This window comes from Cottoperca gobio, chromosome 9 (genome assembly GCF_900634415.1).
Source record: "Cottoperca gobio chromosome 9, fCotGob3.1, whole genome shotgun sequence".
Classification (NCBI taxonomy): Eukaryota; Metazoa; Chordata; class Actinopteri; order Perciformes; family Bovichtidae; genus Cottoperca; species Cottoperca gobio.
In genome coordinates this window covers 21,234,236-21,251,735 of record NC_041363.1, presented here as the reverse complement: position 1 = coordinate 21,251,735, position 17,500 = coordinate 21,234,236, and the positions used below count along the sequence as shown (strand labels likewise).

General features: G+C 41.6%; 1 protein-coding gene across 2 annotated transcripts in view; it reads left to right on the top strand.

The window, feature by feature from the left end:
* kremen1 (kringle containing transmembrane protein 1) overlaps positions 1-17,500 on the top strand; it is a 57,105-nt gene that overhangs the window by 22,104 nt on the left and 17,501 nt on the right. For both annotated transcript variants that reach the window (XM_029439989.1, XM_029439988.1), the window contains exon 3: positions 7,644-7,735. In XM_029439989.1, the coding sequence (XP_029295849.1) occupies positions 7,644-7,735 (92 nt within the window). The remainder of the gene's footprint in view (positions 1-7,643; positions 7,736-17,500) is intronic.

The window sequence follows — 17,500 nt, the reverse complement described above, 5'->3', positions numbered from 1 at the left end:
TGTTTCACATCTTGATTTAAGTCTCAACCAATGTTAGAATAATTCAGTCTCAACACATCTTAACAGTTTAACAGTTTAACGCAGGCTAGCACATCCTGAGTTAAACTGTTCTCTGTGGCTGATGATGCTGACAGGTGGCCTAGTTTGCTTTATTTTGTCACAAATCAAAATCACATTGGGCTCTTAGTGCTTATTTTCTGTGCCCTCAGTTCAGACTTGAGAGGGTCAAAAATGTTGTGCTTTGTCTCATAGTGGCGTTTCACATCACCACTTGTAATGAGCACCACGGTCTCTGAGCATATGAGACGCTGGTGTTGTGCTCCAGTGAGAAGGATGAACATGAATGAGTCCATTCTGGGTTGAAAGCTCGGTTGACTTTTCTCTTCTTGGAGAGCGCCATGAGTAGTTATTGTTCTCTCCCTGTCTGCCGCTCACTTGACTCTTCGTCTGTGTTTCTCTCCCTTTCTCCGTCTTCTCTCCCTGTATCGCTAACTCAGTCTTCCCGTCTGTCACGCGCCTCTCATCCGTCTGTATTCAGAGTCGCAATGTTTGCCGCCTGGAATGCACCGATTAGATTGGCTGAGTAGCATCACGTGGGATGGCTTAACTCGCATGTAATTGGTCTGTGAGTTTCCTGAACCATTAAACCAGTGCCGTAAAAACTAAAAAAGCTGCGCTGGTTAAAATAGAAGCGCCCCGTCAAAATTGAAAACCCTTAATAATTTATTGATTATAGGTCCGGATAGGTCGCCGTCTGGGTACTGTTATAGGTGCTACCCAAACAGTACCACCTATAAAAGCCCTGTCTTCACAGTTTGTGTAAGCAAATCTCCATCCATCATCCCTGGAATGTGAAGGGACACAGTGGCTTTGGATGTCTAGAAAACCCTTTTATATCCGTCAGTCACACTCCAAGTACGACTGTCTGCATTGTATGTGCGACTGTCAAACTTGTGTATTTGCAGGGAGCCACGCTCTTTTGTGACTCCGTTCAAATTCACAGAGACGTCCAGAACAGTGGCTTGGCTGAGATCGCCAAGCCGTAAGAAACCAAACACCTCCCCTTCCTCCCCGTCCCAAAGCCTCTGAAACATTTCTCTAAGTCATGGTTGTAACCTCATAATGCAGCAATGCTTTGAAGTGGTACAGGACAGATTTGTTTTTTTGCTTGAACTGGATGGGAATTTGAAAGATTTATGAGTAGTATACATGCAGAGGATGAGGAAGGATTTCCCTGCACATTAAGAGTGTTTTATGTCCAACAAGCGATCCAAAATGGACATCTCCATTGTTTGGATTTGGCTGTTTTCTTGGCCACTGATGCAGTTAGCAGCTTTTCCAACTTACTGACAGCTCATAGCTTTGTTTCTTCCTGACAGAGGGATTTCTGTCACTTAGGGCTGTAGCTACAACTACTCTCAGTCTCTCTCAGACATCCTCCTTGTAAAGAGTCGACCATCGACGGGGCTATCGGGACCAAAGTGGCCACTTCATTGTGAAAAGATGAGGGATGGCATTCATGGCATGTCTGCACAGGGTCAAGTATTTGTGCATGCGTCCACCCACGTGCGTGTTGGAGCGTGCACACAACGTGTACGTCCCTGCAGAGGAGAGGGTGATCCCACTGCAAAGCAGGATATGTAATGTTTGCTTTGTTTTATTATAGAAAGTGAGATGTATTGGACGGTGTTGCTTAATTTGGATTGCAAATCTCCTTATTTACATGAAGTGCATCTTGCAATTCAAATCACGTTTCCCATATTTTTTCAACCTTTAAATTCTTCCATCTTTCTACTCTGACTCTGTCCGTCTTTCATGTGAGGCTTAAGTTTATGTGGACGTTTTTGGCTAGAGCACAATAGGTGGTAATTCTTAGACAAAGGCAAGGCGTACAAAAAAAAGGAGAGCCAGAGGAGTTTTAACATGTCTGACCTTGAGGGCAATTGGGGTTTTATGAGATGAGAGCTGAGGCCAAGGCACAGGTGGATAATGTGAAGCTGCATGCCTTAGCTTTAAAACACGGCTTTAAGCACGTATCAGGTGTTGTGAAGCAGAGAAGTAGAGGATTGCAAACTCACTTACTGTCCCATCACTGGCGTTTTCCCGGTGGTGGTTTAGTGGAGAGGGTACAACAGTGGTGCTAGAGAAAGAGCCCTAACAGCCCCCATATTTCATCTTTATAGCCTGCTATAAAAAAACAAAACAGTGAAAACGGAGAGAAACTGGGCAGATGGGAAATGTCACATTGTTCCCCTGCAAAAAAAAAAAGGAGCACAAAGCCTCAGGAAAAGGACAACAGCTCTCGTGTCTAAGCTGAGACCTAGCGAGACTCAGTGAATATGACACTACTTATCATCAGCGTGGTGCGATTCAGAATTAGTTTCATATGATAGAGTAGACGTAAATGATCCACTCTTCAGTCTGGTACAACTTCACACTTAAACAAGATGCTTTTTTCACTTAAGTACTTTTTTTTACCTTTTCTGATTATTTCTCGACATTCATAGCAAGAGCGTCACACAAGTCGAAGTGATTTATATTTTGTTTATTGTTCCTTCCAATCTACTGTTCACAGGCTGACTTTAGATTCTCCCCCGGTGCATTAGTACGAGGGTGTGAAGTGCATGACTGACTGTTCAGTTGGTGGTTCAATAGCTTTGCCAGCCAGTTATTTCCTGGATATTTATGTGCAGGTGTGTGTGTGTGTGTATGTATGTGTGTGTGTGTGTGTGTGTGTGTGTGTGTGTGTGTGTGTGTGTGTACTGTACAATTTACGAGTGTCCACTATGGCTTCTAATGCTTTTCCCTTTCATAGATGAGATAATGGAAATGCCAGATTGAATAGTGTTCCCCAAGTTGATTGTAATTGAATCTCCATGATGTCCGGTGCAGATGTGAGGTCAGGCGAACTGCAGCCAAGTTGTCCACTGTTTGTATGACTTTATTACCACTGCACTGCTTTGTTAAATTGAGGAAGTCAATAGAAGTGTCCCGCAAGAAGATGTGTTGCGCTTACACATCAACATTATAGTAATCTCAGAATCAAAGCCCTTATATGTTTGTACATTTGTATTTAAAGGGTCGTTTCACCAAAATAATAAATAAACTTGTTGGTTTATTAAAAGTTGTTTTGTAGACATGCACAGAGTTTGGTTTTATTTGCCATGGGATTGAAATATCACTTTCTGACATTTCTGACTCCAACTAATTAGAGTGGGACGTGAGAGGGACACTTGTTTTATACTTTATAGATAGAATCACAATAGTCTCCAGAATAATGTAACAATGTTTAGGTTTAGGCTATGATCACCAGTTATAATTATTTCAGCTTTGTTTCTGGTAAATGGTGTTTTGTTCGTCAGTTTGCAGTGCCAGACAGCTCTAAATACTACAATACCCATGAGCCTTAGCCGCTATTGCTGTGTTGAAGAAGCCGGTCGTAGGCGTGAACCAGAGCATTAGTAAATTCAAAGTTTCAGATTTATTGGCAGTTTTTTCAAGAATGTAAATCTTTAGCTCTCATCCGCCGTTAGCTGCTCACGTCACCACATATTGAGCTTCATGATTGGATGGTTCTTGCTGAAATGCACCTTGGGAGTTGTAGTTAGCCTAAGTAACTAAGTTTTTATGTTCACAGTGTTGAACATTGGACTCTTTCTGACGCAGTTTTGTAGTGCAGTAGAAGTGCTCCAACTGTGAGTCATATAACATTTATACTTTTTACTTCCTGAAACAGGTGCGCCCAAAATAACTCCTTCTATTTGGTTTGTGGTAATCAAAAAAGTCAATATCATCTTCTCTTCCCATAAACTGTGTCCTCAATGTTACTGTGGATAATCAAAACAGTTTTCATTGGACCTTCCTTTTTGCAGAATAAATAGTTTCAAAGAGAACTGTTGACAGTGAGGTCTGTAGATGATCCAAAGTAGGATCATTTCTCAAAGCTGTGAACATGAAATTCCATTCATCTCCATTGTATTGAGGTGGAGGCAGGAATCTCAGAAGCAGATATCCTAAATCCTGTGCAAATAAACCTAAAATGATCTACACGGCTTGATTCCATTAGAGGTAATTTAGGCGTATTAATCCTTTAAAGACATTAGTGAAGAAACATAGTGATGTGTTTACCAGCCACACATGACACTGTAACATCACAACCTCGCACATAGCACAAGTGGACCGTGAGAGAACCACAACAGACTACAGTAGACTACATATCAGCCCCACAACCAACCAGCCCTTCAATACATGCATTCATTCAGCACAGCAGCAGGCAGCAGCATCCAAGTCAATTAAAGAGTCTTCTCTCAGGCAGTAAATTGCCAGACTCTGATCTGCTGTTGACCTCAAATCCCAATCCAGACAAGCCTCTCACCACCACTTTCCAATCAACATTTCTCCTCTGTCAAAATTAGCTTTCATCTTGTTTTACGCGTCTCCCAGTTTAACTTAACAAAAGACTCACTTCAAGTTTAGCTCATGAAAAGCAACTAGAAGCATGTTATTCCCAGCGTTTGCTCACATAGTTTGATGTAAATGATTTTGAGATTTTTAGTTTCACAGTGCCAGGCGTTAGGTGATCATACATTTTATGATTAAGGTACATGGAAAATGGTTATTAAAGGAAACCTTTTGAAGAGCAGCCAGCAAGCCAAGAACAGCTGCTTTTTTCTCTGTGTTCAGATGTATGCCACTCTTGCCTTCAAGTGCAGGGCCGTAGAGCCTGTGAGGCAAAAAACAATGTGGCTATAATTGGCTCTGTGCCAAAGTGTGTAGCTCACTCCGAGCAAACTGATATTAGCGTAATTGTGCCAATTAAGTGTCCAAACATCTTCTGTGATCCACCTCTGGGTATGGGAGTGTTTCAACAAGCTCTCCTACTCAGAGCCAAGCGGGCCATCTCTGACGCACATGGATGTGAATGCAACCCCCTCCAAAACTACACACACACACACACACACACACACACACACACACACACACACACACACACACACACACACACACACACACACTGGCAGCAACTTTTATCAGAATGTCACCACAAGGGCCGAACTCTTTCTCTGTGCTGCTGGGTTAAACAAATAGATTTCAGTCCATTTAGGTCTGCTCTTATCTACATTGTGGCACCTCGGCTAATCTGACGCTGTCTGCTTTCAACCCTCCCTCCACAAACACACACGCACACGCACACGCACACGCACACGCACACGCACACGCACGCACACGCACACGCACACACACACACACTGGCACCCTCGGGCAGGATTGATTATGTTTCTCTGTCATGTGGGCTGCCTGTTCACCTCAGCCCTGTGGATGATGTTCCCATGCTTCTGCTAAAAATGTGTGTGTGTGTGTGTGTGTGTGTGTGTGTGTGTGTGTGTGTGTGTGTGTGTGTGTGAAAGAGAGAGATGAAACACTATTTAGGGACCAGAAGTTTGGGAGAGAGCGCTTGGAGCGGCACACTACGTCATTTACTGATCAAAGATACCGATTGGTCAGACATGGTGGTCTACTGAGAAAGGTTTTTTTTTTCAATGCTGACGGCTGTAATTCGTGTCTGCATCCTTAGGGGGTGATTGAGAAAGTGCAGTAAATTACATAAGTGGCTATAGATGAGCTCTTGGGAGTCTTATTTCAAACAGGGCTATTACTCGTTGACAGGCATGAAAAAGAGAAGGGGAGAGAGGAATATATAATCCAATGTTTTGATGGTTGGACCCATTTTTTGCTCTTTTCATTTGAGCAGTAGTTTCAGGCTAAACAAACAGGTGTCTGCTGCCTCCGAACTGGGTGGAGCAACAAACAGATCTGCGTCCATGATAAGGTGTCAAAATGTACTGAACAACAAAGCTGGTTTCCTTTGAACATGAGAAAATTGCAGGCAGAAAATGTTCCCATTGAGGACAGGCTGCAAGAAAGAGAGACATAGAATTTTGCCAGATATCGAGAGTGAAAAACTTTAAGGTACTTAAACTTGAGTTCAACCCAAAAAAGTCTTTACAACGACATCTTTGTCAATACCTCATTCTGAGTGTGAAAAGAGAGGAGGAAACTCTTCATAGTTTTTGATAGGAGAAGAAAAGAAATGGAAACACCCTTCACAACTTTGCCCACAAAAGGCGAAACAGGATAGTGCAGCGCTCCGAGGCTTTTCCAAGATGCTACAATGAGGTGTGTCAAAAGAGAAGAGAAAAGGTCTCTGGCAATTATTGTCAGGTCTGAAAAAATCAATCTTTTTTCAGGTGTGTATTTTTACACTTCACACTAGTCCTGAAATAGAGCCTAAAAAGCTGAAACAGCACCAGGATCTCCCTCACTAAACTAGCTGCTTTGATATCATTGATCAGCCATTTAGAAATTGTCATAGAGTCATAATGTACAAAGTTGCATGATCGCCCAGGAGATACGGAACCTGCACAAAGCTTTTAGGCATTTCTCATTGCTTTTGTCAGTGTAACTGAAAAGCCTCAATATGATGGATTGAAAGTGGCTTGATGAGGTTCAAAAGAGGCTGCAACCTCAGACAAAAGCGTTGCCCCATCACCCATCGCTTTTTTCAGGGGCTGTGTCTGGCCCCGGATCAAAGAGCCTTCCCCCTGACCTCGCAAACCATCTCCACCCATCAACGACTAGGTGGTCTTGCCCTTGACTGACATGCATGGTCAAGCCTCCAGAGCGCAGAGGATGAGGCTAAACCAACACAGCCAAGATAATCTCCCTCTGAAACATTATTGAGCATTCAGCCCTCTGCAGCGGGACTTTCAGTTGTTCTTTGTGTTGTTGTTTTGCGTTCATATCTCTGCCATTACCCCGTCCTCTCTTCCTTCTCCCCCTTCTCTCTCTCTTCATTAAGTACCACGTCCCCACCACACAAATGCAGTGAGATGATCTGCATCCACACTAGTGTTTTATGTTGTGGAAAATACAGCCAATTGCATGAGTTTGTGCTCTCCCTTTACCTATATCCCTTTACCTATATTACAGCTGGATGAGGAAAAAAGAGTGATTTGATTGCTACTTGTTGTTAACCAGACGGACAGTTGTTCCTGCATCGCTACACTGAGATGTCCACATCACTAGTTATTATCACAAATAGTGCTGAAATTATTTTCATTATCAATTAATTTCTCGATTAATATATTATTCGCTTTGTGTATAGACTCTCATACATTTTTCTTCAGCCCAAGGTATTGTTTTGTCCGATCAACAGACCAACACCCAAATTGTTTACCATCATTAATGACAAAGAGAAACTTCCAGTCCTCACATTTGAGCAAAATCACCAAATCTTTGCTTTAAAAAAAGAGAGATTATTTGATCAATTTAATAGTTTCTAATTATGTTTTTCAAACTAGTCATTGCAGCTCTAATCACAAAGTTGTATGAAAAATCTGCATACTGTAAATACAGGTTAACACCTGTATTGGGTGTTTGGTTATATTGAACAATTCAAGATGAGTGATCACATCAATAGCTGTGCATTGTTTTCCAAAAGCTCTGTCTTCCCCCGTCTGCACTTGTTGTTAGGTGTAAATAAACTCTGCCTACTTGAGGACCAGAAGCCAAATGGAGAGAAAAGCATATATTGTCAGATTTAACCAGCTGTGGACGTAACCTTTACCCCTCTATGTTTGCAGGAATCCTGATGGGGATGTTCAGCCGTGGTGCTACATTGCCGATCATGAAGACGGGATCTACTGGAGATACTGTGACATCCCTACATGCCAGAGTAAGAGATTATTGCCACTCCTTGATCTTTCCTTCTGTCTCTCTCTCTCTCTCTGCTCTTCCATGCCCTCGGGCCGTATCTGGGGCACACGGACCAGTCATTTACATCGCTATGCTCATCTGCTCGCCTATGAATAGGTTTTATAGACTGTATGGCTTGTACACAGCTATTATCATCTAAAAAATGTTTCTAATTGCCTCCCGTCACCCCTCCTCCTGCCATGCTCGGGCCTGCCCTTACTTTAATGCGAGCTGTCAATCGCTGCCTCTGTGTGTTTTTGTATGTGTGTTCATAAGTTTCCCCTTTGGCTTTGTAGCTTGTTTTGACACGTTTTTTGATGTGAGTGATTATGTGCATCTACCTGTTTGTTGATATATTTGTAGGTTTTGGTGCACATGTGGGTGTGAGAGTGTCCCCATCCAGTAATTCTTGGATAAATGTGTGTGATGTGATTGTTTAAGTTGGGAGATTTTGTGCTTCTGTGTTCTCTACTGCTTTGGCACACATTTACAAAGAGCAGCCTGTCTTTAATCCCATTACTTCCATTCCCTCCACCTTTTTTAATCACTGCTGTTGAAAACTGACTCAGGTGGATCAGCCTGCACTGTTTTGGCTGCCAAAGATGAGAATTCCTGCAGAGGAGGTTCAGATATAGCGATTTGCTGCAAGCATGTCACACATGTTTATATTTCCAAGGCAATGTTATTTCAACATTATCGGTGGTTTTCACTTTGCAAGGTAGATTAGGTCTCAAGTGTTATTGCATACATTTTAGTAACCTAAAGGATTCTGGTGACTGAACGCAAATTTAGCCAAGCAGGTTTCAAATATAATGTTTATCTAAAATAAATATTTAATGTACCTCTTCCATCATGAATTACAACCCCCTGTCTTATGTAATCAATCAACAGATAAAAGCTTTGCGTAAAAGATAAAATGCAGCTTGTGTTGAGGTAAACTGGTGCGCAGAAGTGATCAGACAGTAGAGAGGGCCAAGCTGAGACTTTGAGATATTGTGACTTTTCACTGCAGTAGGTACCGCCAGGCCTCAAGAACCCTCCAGCTAGCCCACCATTATCCTGTCTGAGTAGCATGCTTGAGTAAAGCCTGCTGCTTGAATGGCTTGCGTGTTTCTGTGTATAGGAGCTTGTGTGTATCCCATTAGACTTTTGACTGACCTATTTCAGACAACTGTCCATTTAGCTCGGTTTTCTAGGCCAATATCCCGAACCTTTGTGGTTTGGGGGGAAAGAGGAGCCCACGCCGTCTCTATGCGGAGTCCGGCTCGTCCCTTATCTTTGGTGAAATTAGGCCAGCTTTTGTTCCAGATGTGTTTGCCATGTGCTGGTTCAGCCTTGTTTTTGTCTCGGATCCAGTGCTGTGCAGCGTGTAACCCATCCTAACAACGTGGCCCATTTCTAACGGAAAAGAGATATCAAATGCTGTCTGTATTAACTTTCCTCTTTCTGTTTGGACATTTAAAGTTATAGAGAGCCCTGTAATGTAAGAAAAGGAGATGAAGTTTGCTGTGAGCCAGGCATCCAGTGTCATGAAACATGTCTGCCCAGTGGAGACAATTTCTCCCTGCAGGGATACCAGGCAGCTTTCAGACACGAATGCTCTGCCTCATCTATTGTGAAGCCACAATCGCCACGTGGTGCCTCACCTTCTGGCGATGCCTGTTCTCAATCTGCTGTGTTTGAAAGCTTTCGGTTGCCAAGTGAGAGAATGCCCATGCTCTGTCAGTGTCAGTGTTCTCGACAACAAAAGGCAGAAAAACAAAGTGATGTGCCAGAGGAAGGGCAACAGTGGTCTTTGTTTTCATTTCGTCTGGCTTTTGTTTTGTCTGTGCATTCGTTTTGTCTACTTTTTTTGCTTATGTTTGATGTCGCGTGGTTGGTAGTTGGTGGCCACTCGCTGAGGCACCTGGAGCCTGCCAAAGGCTGTCGGCCTGTTATCCAGCTGGGTCCCCTGTCATCTAGGGTCTATGCCACCCTGGTGAGGGTGACACACCCTGCTGCAGTGAACCCTGCCAGGCAGGTCACATGAGGCCAGAAACACATAGTCGGGCAGGGTGGATTATAGTGTAGGTCACGACATTTGTTGATCCTAGTAATCGCTCATGGCAGCAGTTATCATGTGGTGGAATTATCTAAACATTTCAAAAAGGCGTGCTGTCAAGGCACATGGACTACTATACAAATTGACATTTCCACAGTGGCTGCCGGTTTTGAGGTTCTTTTCATTCCTAGGCCACTAAATGCCCCACGAAGGATAACCTTGTTACAAGTGACTTACATTTGTAAAATCTCAACTTTACTACGTTTAAGTAAATAAACTTATATAAGTATATATATACACTTGGCTATATTGAAAGGTAAAGGTTGAGAAATTACCTGAGTTCTTTCTCATTTTCGATCATGGTAAAATTCTGTTTTCTCTGTACTGTACAGGTCAGTTTAATTAGATGTATTTATATCAGGCCTCAATGTGTACAGGCAGAGAAGGCCTAATGTTGTCTGGCTGAGCGATGCCGAACTAATGAGGTGTAAGGAATTTACCAGTGGAGCCTCTGGCCAATCTAGTAGGTTTGAGGTAAAACTCCAGCAACACCTGTAGTGTACGGAGCAACTTAAACCAGCGTGTTTCAGCTTGTGGCTTTCATCAGGTTTATTGTGCCAGAAATCCCTTCTCTGCTTCTACAAAGTAGTTTGACCAGATAAAAACTAGAGTTGACAGCTCAATCCATTAAAAAGGGACTTTAGTTTTAAGTTTTAAGTTCAGAAGTCAGACGATTCCCAGAAGGTCCTAAAAATCTGTTTTTGGTTACTTGTGCTGTGGCCAGTTTCCTCTAAAGTTAGCCAAATGTAAGTACATTTTACTCACGTGTGATAAAATACCCATTACCATTACTGATTGACAAGTTGGGGAAGAATTTGGTGTCGAGATTTTACAGAAAATCTAGTTAGAAGATGATTCAGTTAAGTGTTAATAAAACCTTTTAGATACACATCTCAAGCAAAGCTGTACTGTATGTCTCACTGTTGTGCAGAGCAGAAATAATTGTTTAATTGACTACTGACAATGTGATTGTTCCTGTTGAGTTTGCTTTTTCAGAATGTTCCAAACTGGAAAGACCTTTTTGTTTTGGTGTGGCTCCTTTAAGCTGACATGAAATTGCTTCACGATGTGCCCCGGCTGAATTTGATTGACATAGAGTGAAAATGTCAGGGTGAAGTCCTCGAGCATTTGCCAAGACGAAAACGCTTTGATCTGCTCGGCAGGAGCTCATCTCTCAACACCGTACTGTATAACCAAGAAAAACTTGTTGCTCCACTTTTTCTGCAGAAAAGAGACGTGTAGCAGCTGTGAGGCTTTCCTTTTATGGGACAATGCCTTTAAGGAAAATGCTCATTTGAATATATTTCATGTTGAAGTTAATGATAAGAATTGTGAAGTAAAACCCAGTCATGAAAGTGGCTAATAAACCCATTTAAGTTTTCACATCTCCCACATGTTATCCTGCAGGAATCCAGTTTATTCACACTTTTAGCATAATTTGTTATAGCTTTAAAGGTGCACCTAGCAAGATCGCCACAGGAACATCTCAGGGGTTTGATAACGTTATTTTTTAACGTTAAACACACCAGGTGTTGAGGATTCTGTATTTCAAAACTCCCTATAATATTTATGCTATTATTTAATTGAAACTATACATCATATCAATCGATAACAAGGTATTAAGAACAGTGGTGGAATGTAATTAGGTACTTTTACTCAAGTACTGTACCTTACTTGAGTATTTCCATTTTATGTTACTTTATACTTCAGAGGCCAATATTGTACTTTTTACTCCACTACATATATTTAACAGCTTTAATTACTTTAATGATTATTAAATATATCAAAATATAAATCAACTAATACATTATGAAATGTTATTATAGGTCAAGCTATGCACCCCAACTTTACAGCTGCAGAATTAAAGTGATGAACACAGTTAATACTTCTTGGCACTATCTTTTCACTCTAGTGTTGCTACTTTTACTTCAAGTTACAACTTCAAAACATCTCCACTTTGTTTTCTTACCTATATTTTGTATAAATACAGTGTGGTACCGAATGTTTACAGTCTCTTTTTATTTCACACATCGTTAATGTGGCTGCCGTGTTGATGATCCCATCGAGTGTCATTATCTGTACACCAGAAGTCACGTGAGGTACTTTGAGGTATTTTAAGATGTTGCTTTGTCTTAGAGATGTCAATGCATTTGCACCCAAACCTTTAAACCTTGATGTGTGACTCCTTCATTTACGGCAAGTTATAATTTCATCTTTTTGAACAAATGAGGGAATGTCAGAATCTGTCACCGTGGAACAATAATCTCAATACCAGAGGCACCACATCCATCTGGCAAGCTACACAGCCACACCTTGAAGACATTAAAACAAAGTAGTTATGTGTTTGGCCCAAGGTTTTATGACTGAACGTTGAGGAAAATATGCAGTGATGAGATATTGCCTTCATTAAGAGTGATTTATGAAGCCGCTAAATGGCACTTTGAAGTTGTGAGACACCTGAGTAGACAGCCAGCTAGTCTTAAATGAATCCGACCAGCTATCTATGTCCAAGTGGCTCGTGTTCAACCCTTTGGGATGAAACTGAGCAGTCCATGGGTCAGTGGTTCACAACGTTTTAAGTCTTTTTTTAACTCACCATTCCTCGATTGTTGTAAATGTCCATCTTCTTTGCTCAAGTACAAGCTGTTAAATGTACAGTTTTATAAAATGCAGAAATACGCTCACTTCTTTGCAGTGTGGATTTTCTTTATTTAGCCTTTATTTATACAGGTAAAATCTCTTTGAGACACAGGATAGTCTTGCTGTAACAATAACTGACACAGAAAACATGTAACATACCAGGTAGCAGGGCTGTAGTCAGATTAGGGCTGCAATTATTTCCTTTATTGGTTGGATTATTTCTCTGGTTGGACTGTTGGTCGCTTGGTGACTTTGGGGACTTTGGTGATCTCCTGACATCTCCTCTAGTGCTGGTGAGGTTTACATTTGGAATGTTTAGGGAAATGTCTCCACAACTATTAAATTGCTATGAAATTTGGTACAATCCAAATGTTCTCAGTGATGCACTGAGGTTTCTTCACTCCAGTGAAATGTCTCAACATCTAGTGGATGGATGGACGTCCCAGACCCCAAAGTTTTGTCTGCAGTGATCAAATTTCTGAAATTTATATTTGATAAATGGCTTATATGATTATTCGATGATCAAAATTGTTTCTGCACCGAGTCAAGACCAGTTAGCCGGATCAGCTTCAGAGGCAGGCATAGTTGAGTTGGAGAAAAGAAGGTGTCTGAGAGGGCAGACAGAAACAGACAGAAACAGAGCAAAATCGGTCAATATTCAAGACCAAAATGGGCATAAGTACACCATTGTGTGCACAACGTGTTTGATTTACGAGCCTCTTGAAGACATTTACCTGTCTCTGCACTCGCTAGGTGCATCCAACCAATGAATACACTCAATAATTGTAGAAGACACACAGGTGTTATTCCTTTAACATCGTGGTGCTAGAGAAGACAAATGAGAGAATGAGGATCAGGTTGATGGAAAAATGCATCTTTGAAGATTTTATAATAGGCAGGAAAAGTCTAACGGCTGAATGAATGCCTGAGACAAGAACAAGTGCAAGTCAAAATAAGCAAGAGGCCGAAACAAGTCGGACATGTGGTCTGGAAACCGAGCCCAGATTGAAACACCACGGCTCTGCCTCGTGGCTATTGTGGCGGGGATGTTTTCAGGTTTTGTTATTGTAGTATCTATCTCACTCTCTGTTATTGTTTTCAGGGACAGAATATTTTTTGGTCTTGTACCAGCTTTCACCACAACCAACCCTCCCAAGCAGCATACTGAGGTAGGTTCAGGCATCACTGTAGGGACAAGTGTGTGTGTGTGTGTGTGTGTGTGTGTGTGTGTGTGTGTGTGTGTGTGTGTGTGTGTGTGTGTGTTCCTGTACTATTGACAGGGTACAATCGGGTCAGTGATTTAGACCTTCAAAGTGAGGACATTTTTGTGAAGTAAGCTCATTTTGCCCATTACTTACCGAGGATTCGGTTTGGTGTAAGGTCAGTCACGTTGTGCTGTTGGTTACGTCTTGGTTAGGCGATTGTACTGCTGTGTTTATGTTTTTCCTTTACATTTCAAAAATGGAAAAGAAAGTTAAAAATACTAAGCAAAATTCTGACTTGTTAAAACTCAAACAAAGATTTTAAACAGATGTTCCAGTAAAACCAAAAAAAGCTTATCCCGTGACTCCCCATAATAGAACTACATTGATAAAGAGCTAAAAAATGTAGTTAATGGAAAATATGTGTGTGCACGTCATTCAACCAGTGTCCAAAGTGAGCTTTTCCGGCCTCACCGCTCCAGGCTCGTAAATTAAAAGATTACCTGGCAAGATTATTACATCCCATCTAAATGAATTATTATACATTTCTCATAGAAATGTGCCAACCTCCTTCTTTTTAGAGTTACTTTATGTATATAATTACCACAAGTCTGAGGTAAATTTTGAGGTTCTATTTTCATAGAGATTAATAGAGGTTAATTTTATGCTTTAGACATTAGACATTAGAACTATTAACCAGCAGGAGTTATGTTTAGTCCCGTGACAGAGACATGTTTTTACTACAGTGATTATTCAGAAAATAAAGATCATACAAAATTGACGGGGGCTAATTTTGGATGGTTTGTGGCACCGACATCTGTCACTTTGACGTGTCCCCTTTCACCTGCATTTGGCCTGTCCTTACCTCAGGTTGGGAAGCTTTGAACACGCTCGTTGTTATCTTACTCTGACCTCTGACCTCCTCATAGCTCCACCCACACCTGCCCTCAGGGGAAATACCTGCCTGTAGCGATGCGAGGAAACTCTCAGACAGAAACTAGAGAGAAGAGACTCTCATGAAAACAAGCCACAAGACATCAGGTAGATTTAATCTCTCAACCTCTCTCTCCTTGGCTCCTTCCCTCTCTCAACATGGCTGGGGTTAAATCAGCCGGGGCCATTAGGGAATTAAAGGCATTGATTACGAGGCGAGGCGGTTGTGTAGAATGTTTGCCAAAGAGAACAAGTAGATAGCCGTTGCTTAGTGCTTGTCTTGGGAAAGAGGAGGAGATGAATAGCAGGTCAACCAATTTAACTCTCAGGAATTAGGGCTCACGGCCAAATGTAGACCAGCATGTTTCTGAGCAGGTGCAATAAATTCAATAGTATTATTGGAAATTGTTCAGTTAGTGTAATGTGTGCTCACAGTGCATGTTGTGTTTGTTTTGCCTTTTTGTTTTTTTCCAGCCAAATTTGATTAAAATGTATTCGCATAGTTAGATGAACAACTCCTCAACCATGCTAGCAGCTCTGTGAGGCTGGACTGTAGGCCTACAGCTTGTGCTAAATGCTAACATCAGCATGCGACCATGTTTAAAGTGCTAGCATGCCGACGTTTCCTCACATAACGGTTCGTATGATATCTTACAAAAAGTTATATTTTCCGTTTGTTCTCGTAATTCACAGGAAACGACTTGGTCGGGTTTAGGAAAGATTGTAATTTAGGTTAAAGTAACAATGGAAGTGGCGTTACTTAAGTATAGAAGCTACGTGACAAATCAATCAATTCTGGTTTCACACGAGACACGAACAGCGGTCTCCTCTCTACACCGACTTCTTCACTCTTTATACTTCCTGGTTCACAGTTATGTGTAATATATACAAATTAATTTTGTGATATGTACACGAATTACAGCACATTGTTTTTCGTGGTATAGTTACGAACAGTGAATGAGAATAGCCACGCAGCTAGAATAGCTCAAAATGATGGAAGTTGGTCCGTCCTACATATATCTTGTCAAGATTTCCATTAAATGTCCTATTGATGGTCTTCAGAGGTTGATTCCCTGGCTCTTCTGTCTCAGATGATTAAATCCTTCCATTAACTAGCAATGTTACCCTTGATGAGGTATCTTAAAAATGATATAAAGCTACTAAAAGAGGATAAATGTTTTGATAAGTGTCTCCCTGACGAGTTCCATACGTGGCGTCATATGTGCCAACATTTCCTCAAAAGACTCAAGAAATCTTAATCTCAACATCAATATCTGTTGGGTAGACTGCCACCAAATGTTCTGACCACAGTCATGCTCTCCAAGATGATAACTCTTTTTAGATTTCTGATTTGATCACTCCATTATCTGTCGTCTTGTGCCACCCTCAAACCCAAATGTCAACTGTGCTCACTAGATGCAGTATGTGATAATCTAATGGGCAGATTTGCTCTACAGAGCACATGAATACTCCCCTCTTAATAAGGCCCTTCGAATTATGACTGCATGCCTTTTTCTCTTGCTCCACCCACAGGACAAAAAGTTAAATCTTTACTTTGAGGACTCTGGGAAATAAATCAGCATGCTATTGGTCATTGCCATTACTGGTGTTTGTAGCCGTTAGTGTTGTGTTACCAAACAATGTCTGGAACAATGTTTTTTTCCTGCTTTCCATTGTTGTGTTTCAGTGTCTTTTGTGGTAACATCAGCAAAAGCAGTTGTATGCCACTTCTACCAGTTGAATTATATAAGAAAGATTCCCTTTTATGTTGCAATTAATATTTGTGTAACTTCCATTTTAATGAATAAATGAAAGTTGTGTTTGTTGTTATACTAAATCTCCTAACTCGAATTTGAAAGATCTGAATGCATTTTTTTAGTTGTTGACACTGATCAGAAAACATCTTGTCACATGTGAGGGACCTTTCAAGCTGCTGTGTAACACATTTTCTATATCTGGCAAACTGTTGTTGCACATTCCTGGGACTTCTCCACCGTCATTGACGTCCAGAAAACCAACACAATCTGCCACAGTAGACAAACAAGAAGTCCGTCTCTTTTGAAAGTGAAAGAACGTGCAGCGCTGTATGTATCTAACGCCTGAGGTGGTCACAAAGTGTCCCATCATCTTTTCATCTCGCAGTCGCCTCGGTATCAATTCCTTCTGGGACCCCGCAAACTATTTGGTTTGTCAGTGATGCAGTGTGGCGACCATTTTTCATCTCTTCCCCGCATTGTTCGGCCCGGTCTCTGAGGAGACACTAATTATTCATTTAAAGCTCCGGCTCTTCCCTCTAATTAGATGGTTAGTCACTCTCCCAGGGCCCCGGGCTGGGCCATTGATCTCCTCCATCTTAATCTTGTTGTAACACAGCCTCCACCACACACGCACACACACACACACACACACACACACACACACACACACACACACACACACACACACACACACACACACACACACACACACACTCACAGAAATGTTTAAATGGGATAAAAGTGGACATGCAGACAACATGCACAACACAGTGGAGTCTCTCTCTGACACACTCACACAGCCCAGCAGCGTCTTTTGGACATCCCACTAGCAGAGTCAGTCTGCAGGATACAAACACTTCTCTCATTCTGTCCAATAATAAGTCCCTTATTGTCTAACTGTTCTCATTTACAGTCTGGATAATTTATGATCTCCATAGAAAAGCATGAACCCCAACAGAAACACATCTCCCACCTCCTCACAAACAGACTTTCCAGAAATGCTCGTCCTGGGGGAGTTAGTGGTATATCCCTCTGTTCGTTCTCGCAGGCTGTGGTGCAGTCGACAAGACTAATCACAGGCTCGATGAAACGCAGCAGCTGTATTTGTTTAT